Source organism: Fukomys damarensis, unplaced genomic scaffold, assembly GCF_012274545.1.
Source record: "Fukomys damarensis isolate Sample0158 unplaced genomic scaffold, DMR_v1.0_HiC HiC_scaffold_20, whole genome shotgun sequence".
Lineage (NCBI taxonomy): Eukaryota > Metazoa > Chordata > Mammalia > Rodentia > Bathyergidae > Fukomys > Fukomys damarensis.
Genome location: NW_022900932.1, coordinates 4,487,710 through 4,492,402, shown reverse-complemented (window position 1 = coordinate 4,492,402; position 4,693 = coordinate 4,487,710). Strand labels below are relative to the sequence as shown.

General features: G+C 50.3%; 1 protein-coding gene across 4 annotated transcripts in view; it reads right to left on the bottom strand.

The window, feature by feature from the left end:
• Positions 1–2,540, bottom strand: part of CUNH6orf89 (chromosome unknown C6orf89 homolog) — a 17,521-nt gene extending 14,981 nt beyond the window's left edge. For all 4 annotated transcript variants that reach the window (XR_783223.3, XR_783222.3, XM_010638831.2 and 1 more), the window contains exons 1-2: positions 2,333–2,540; positions 1,681–1,894 (exon numbers count right to left, since the gene is read on the bottom strand). Coding sequence is in view for 2 of the 4 variants with exons in the window: in XM_010638831.2 (XP_010637133.1) it covers positions 1,681–1,894; positions 2,333–2,521 (403 nt within the window). In the remaining 2 variants the exon portion in view is untranslated. The remainder of the gene's footprint in view (positions 1–1,680; positions 1,895–2,332) is intronic.
• Positions 2,541–4,693: the final 2,153 nt, after the last annotated feature.

The following is a 4,693-nucleotide window of genomic DNA, read 5'->3' as shown; positions in this document are numbered from 1 at the left end:
ACACCAGGGCCGGGGCCTGCTCCTCCTCGCCAGCTGGGGAGGCAGTGGCCGCGGCTCCTGAGTCCCACCCTGGGAGGCCGAGGCAGGCGGGACAGTCCAAGGGCAGCCCAGATGACAGCAGGTCCCTGCCTGGGGGCAGTGAATGCTGGAAACTTCCTTTTTAAGGTCTGTTGATGATGTTTCAAAAACAACCCTCCTCATATATAGCAAAAGGTGGGACCTGGAATTTAAGAACTAAATACATAAACTGTTGGTAAAAAAAAACCCCAAAAAACAGAAAACAGAGACTCATGATGCTGAGTTCTTATCTTATGTTCCCTTTGCCTAATTTTGATATAATTTTGGAAGTTTTTTCATGACTTCCTCTAGTGTACAAAAATAGTTTCTAAAGGAAACCTAATCCAAGAGATGATTTCTATGACTGATTAGGTCTCGCCCTAAAGAACGACATTATGACTATAAAACTTAATCTAGTACCTTTTCTCTAAAAACATATTTTGTAAAAGTTACCCTGGATCATAAATATTTCAGAATGGGGTTATACAAAAAAAACGGATCCATTTGTGTTTTATTTTTTTGAGACAGAGTCCCACTGTGTAGTCCAGGCTGGCCTCGAACTTGCTCCAGTCCTCCTGTGGGGTGGGATTACGGGCGTGCACCACCATAACTGGCTTCCATTTGTGATTTTAATGTATACATTAATTCTTATGTGCAAATAAGGTTAACATCACACAAGAAGGGGCACAGCTCAGTGATAAAGCACTTGCTCAGTATACGTGAGGCCCTGGGTTTGAGCCTTAGCACTAAAAAAAAGGAAAAATTCCCCCTCTAAAAATTCTCCAAACAATATCCCTCTATTCTATCTCAAGAAGTAAATTTTGTGTCTTATCACATGCTGTGCTATATTGAAGAGAAAAGGCCTCAAATGGCCAAACGCTCTGTCAGATTGGGAATTTCTGTACTGCTGCTCAGGCCCTGTCGCTAAATTTAAGTGTTTTCTTAAATTCGCTTTACTGGCAAAGTGACGTACTATATTGCTAAGCTACATGAACTGTGGCAGAAAGAGACCAAGCTGAAGGAATGGGCTACACCTAGCGCAAGGCCCAGAGCAACAGGCAACGGGAGATTACAGGGTCTGGTTCAGAGCAGGCTGGACTCAGGCAACTTCAGTAAACCCACAGGTTCGCTAAACATCCTTTACCCACAGGGTCTCAGAGAGTGGGAAACAGAGAAAGACACTGTCAAGTCCGCCTGACGGGCACTTATCCCCAACGTGGGGGTTCACACTCCAGCAGCTGTGTTCATCTGGCTCAGTTTCCCCTCAGCAAAACAGGGATAATAAAACCAATCCTCTAGCGTGTTTGTGGGGTCTGAATTAAATAAAACAACATAGGGAAGGTGTCTCTCATTAGATATCAACAAATATGACTTCCTTTCTCATCAAATACTGTCAAGAAAACTATCTCAGAGCTGGGAGGCGGGGTGGGTGCCTGAAGCCCAGTTCTTGGGAGGCTGAGTCAGGAGGGTCACGAGTTCAAACCCAGCCAGGGCTGCACAGCACACCCTGTGTCAAAGAAGCCAAACCAAACCCTAAAACACACACATATAACATACACACACACACACACACACACACACACACACACACACACATCTCGAGGGTAGTGACAGGAGTCCTACCCGTGAAGTGTCTGTCCTCCTCCGTGGCGGGCAGGGCAGCGCCCTTGCTCTCCGGCAGGTACTTCTTGGTGATGGGTAAGGACACCAGGCGGATGTGGCGGATGAGCGCACGCCAGCTCTGAGCCCCAGAGAGCGTGGGCTCCGGTGCGAGCGGGCTGAAAGGCTGGATCATGAAGTAGGCAGCGAGGACGATTAAGCCCAGGGTCAGAAGCACCTGCGGGGAGAGGCGGAGGGTTAGCACCGTCCTGACAGGGCCTGCACGTGGAGCAAGAGTGGGCCTGTCTGTCTCCACCGTCCCTGGGGACAAGCCTACGCCATCTCCTTTGCTTTGAGGGCAGGAAAGTCAGAGAACTGTGCAGACAGCAGGGCTCTGGTCAGACCCCCGGGGCTACGTCCACCACTGAAAAACACACGCAAGCACAGCTCCATTATAGACCCACAGCTTTCAGCGGGTCATGGGGGCGCACGCCTGTGATCCCAGCACTCAGGAGCCTGAGGCAGGATGATTACTGCAAGTCCGACCCCAGCCTGGACTACACAGTGAGACCCTGTCTAAGAGGAAAACAACAGGAAAACTGAGGCTCAACATGGGACTGGTGGTCAGAAGGGCGCTAGGGCGTCTGTTCTCCCTGAGTCCCAGCCACACGGGCACCTTGTACACAGCGACAAGCACGGGGTGCTGGGGGGGCTCCCGCTGGGGCTCATTCTTCTCCAGCAGCTGCGTGATGAACTTCTCGATGGCCTTCTCCGACATGCCGCACTGATGGCCGGTCTGCCGCACCAAGTCCACAGTCTCCGAGAGCTTGTCATAGACGCTGAGCTCGTTAGCAATGGCCTCCATGTCTCCCAGCGCGAAATCCCTGCGGGAGAGACAACGAGCATAACTAAGACGGCGCCTGAACTCTCCCTCCCCCAGTCTTTCTGCCCTCGAGAACAGTGTTTCGTGACCCTCTCACAGAAGGCACCGGTTTAGGGTTTGAAGAGAAACGCTTTCATTAGGTCCGTCTCAACTACATAGTGAGACCCTGTCTCAAAAAAAACCAACCAAACAAACAAAAAGAATAAAAGCTGGGCGTGGTGGCGCACACCTGTAATCCCAGCACTCGGGGAGGCTGAGGCAGGAGGATCACTGCGAGTTTGAGACCAGCCTGGGTCTCCAAAAAGCCTCAGCAAGTATGCTGAGACAATGGCAATCTATCACAGATACAAGGGCTTTTTACTATTATTTGTTTTTGTTTTGAGATGGGTGTGGCTCTGCCCAGCAGGATGGTATCAGACTCTTCGGGGCAAATGATTTTCCTGCCTCAGCCTCCAGAGTAGCCGGGAGCTCAGGTGCGCACCACCGCGTGGGCCACGTGAAAGTCGCTGCTGGCCCCCGAAGCGTGCGGAGCAATGCTCTCCCTGCTGGGCCTGCTGGGAGCTCGGTCAGTCCCTGACGGGGCTTGGACTTCTGGGACCAGTCAGATTTGCCACGGAACGTGCATTGCTTCCTTGCAGTTCTCCCCAGCGACCCTTTCACCAGCCCAGGCAAGGAGTGGAGCCCCAGAGAGAGCTCTGCAGTGGGGACTGAGCCGAAAGGCGAGCTGAGCTGGCCAGGGCCAGGGTTTCGGAGGACATGAAGACCACGACTTAGGGTCGGGGATTTAGCTCAGTGGTTCCACTGCCTGCATCGCAAGCACAAGATCCGAAGTTCGAACCTCGGTACAAAAACACACCCAAAAACCCATGACTTAGTGCCCTGCACACCCACGGCCTGAGTCCTCATCCTTTCCCAAAACTGCATTGCTGGGGCCGAGTAGGGTGGTGTGCGCCTGTAATCCCAGCACTCGGGAGGCTGAGGCAGGAGGACTGCTTTGAGATGAAGGCCAATCTGGGTTATGCAGTGAGTTCAAGGCCAGCCTGAACTGTGTAGAGAGACCCTGTCTCAAAACCAAAACAAAAAAATACAATGCCAGACTATAAAGCTCATATTATCGGTATTTTATATACTTAAAAGACCTAAGGTTCCTCAGCCTGCCTCACAAGTGCAAGGTCCCGAGTTCGATCCCCAGTATAAAAAACAAAACAAAACAAAAACAAAAACCCGAGATCTGCACTAATTTTAAAATTCAATTTGTGTCTGCATAGCAACTTAAAAGCTACTTTTTTGTTGTTCATTTGTTTCTGAGACAAGGTCTCACTATGAAGCCCAGGCTGGCCTCAACTCTCAGTGATCCTCCAGTGCTGGGATTACGGGCCTGAGCCATCATGGCCCCCCTCAAAGAGCCTTTATCTTATAGTGGCCACAGACTGCAAGTGAAACTGCAAGTGGCAAAGCTGAGTTCTCTGTGCATCATCTGCCAAGAGATGAAACAGCAGTTCGTTCTAACTGTTTAGCTTCAAAGAGGAAGCAGAATGTGCTAAGGGTTTACGCTGCCTTCCACTGGGCTGTTCCTTCTGGGTGTAGACGGCCTCTTATTTAACATGTTTTATTCCCAAAGTGCTTCTGTTCTCAAAACTCAGCACATACTCTTTCTGTGAGCAGACACTGCCTCCTGCAGGACACAGGATGCAGTCTCGCTGCTGTGGTAGAGAAAAGGCCTGTAAAGTCACAGCTGCACCCATCTGTCTATCTACCCTTCAGCATACGGCTGCCAACACCTGCTTTTGCTCTTAGTTGAAGTTTTATTTTTCTTTTTAAAACCGTATCAGCCTTGCCGGGTGTGGTGGCGCACGCCTATAAGCCCAGCACTGAAGAGGCTGAGGCAGGAGGATCGCTGTGAGTTCCAGTTTGAGACCAGCCTGGGCTACAGAGTGAGTTCCAGGTCAGTCTCAACTACACAGTGAGACCCTGTCTCAAAAAACAAAACAAAACAAAAAACCCATATTAGCCTTCATTTCAAAATTTAGTTAAAAGGATGGCACAAGTTTCTAGTTAAAAATGTGTACCAGCTGAGCGTGATGGTGCATACCTATTATCCCAGCACTTTGGAGGCTGAGGCAGGAGGATTGCCATGAACTGAAGGCCAGCCTA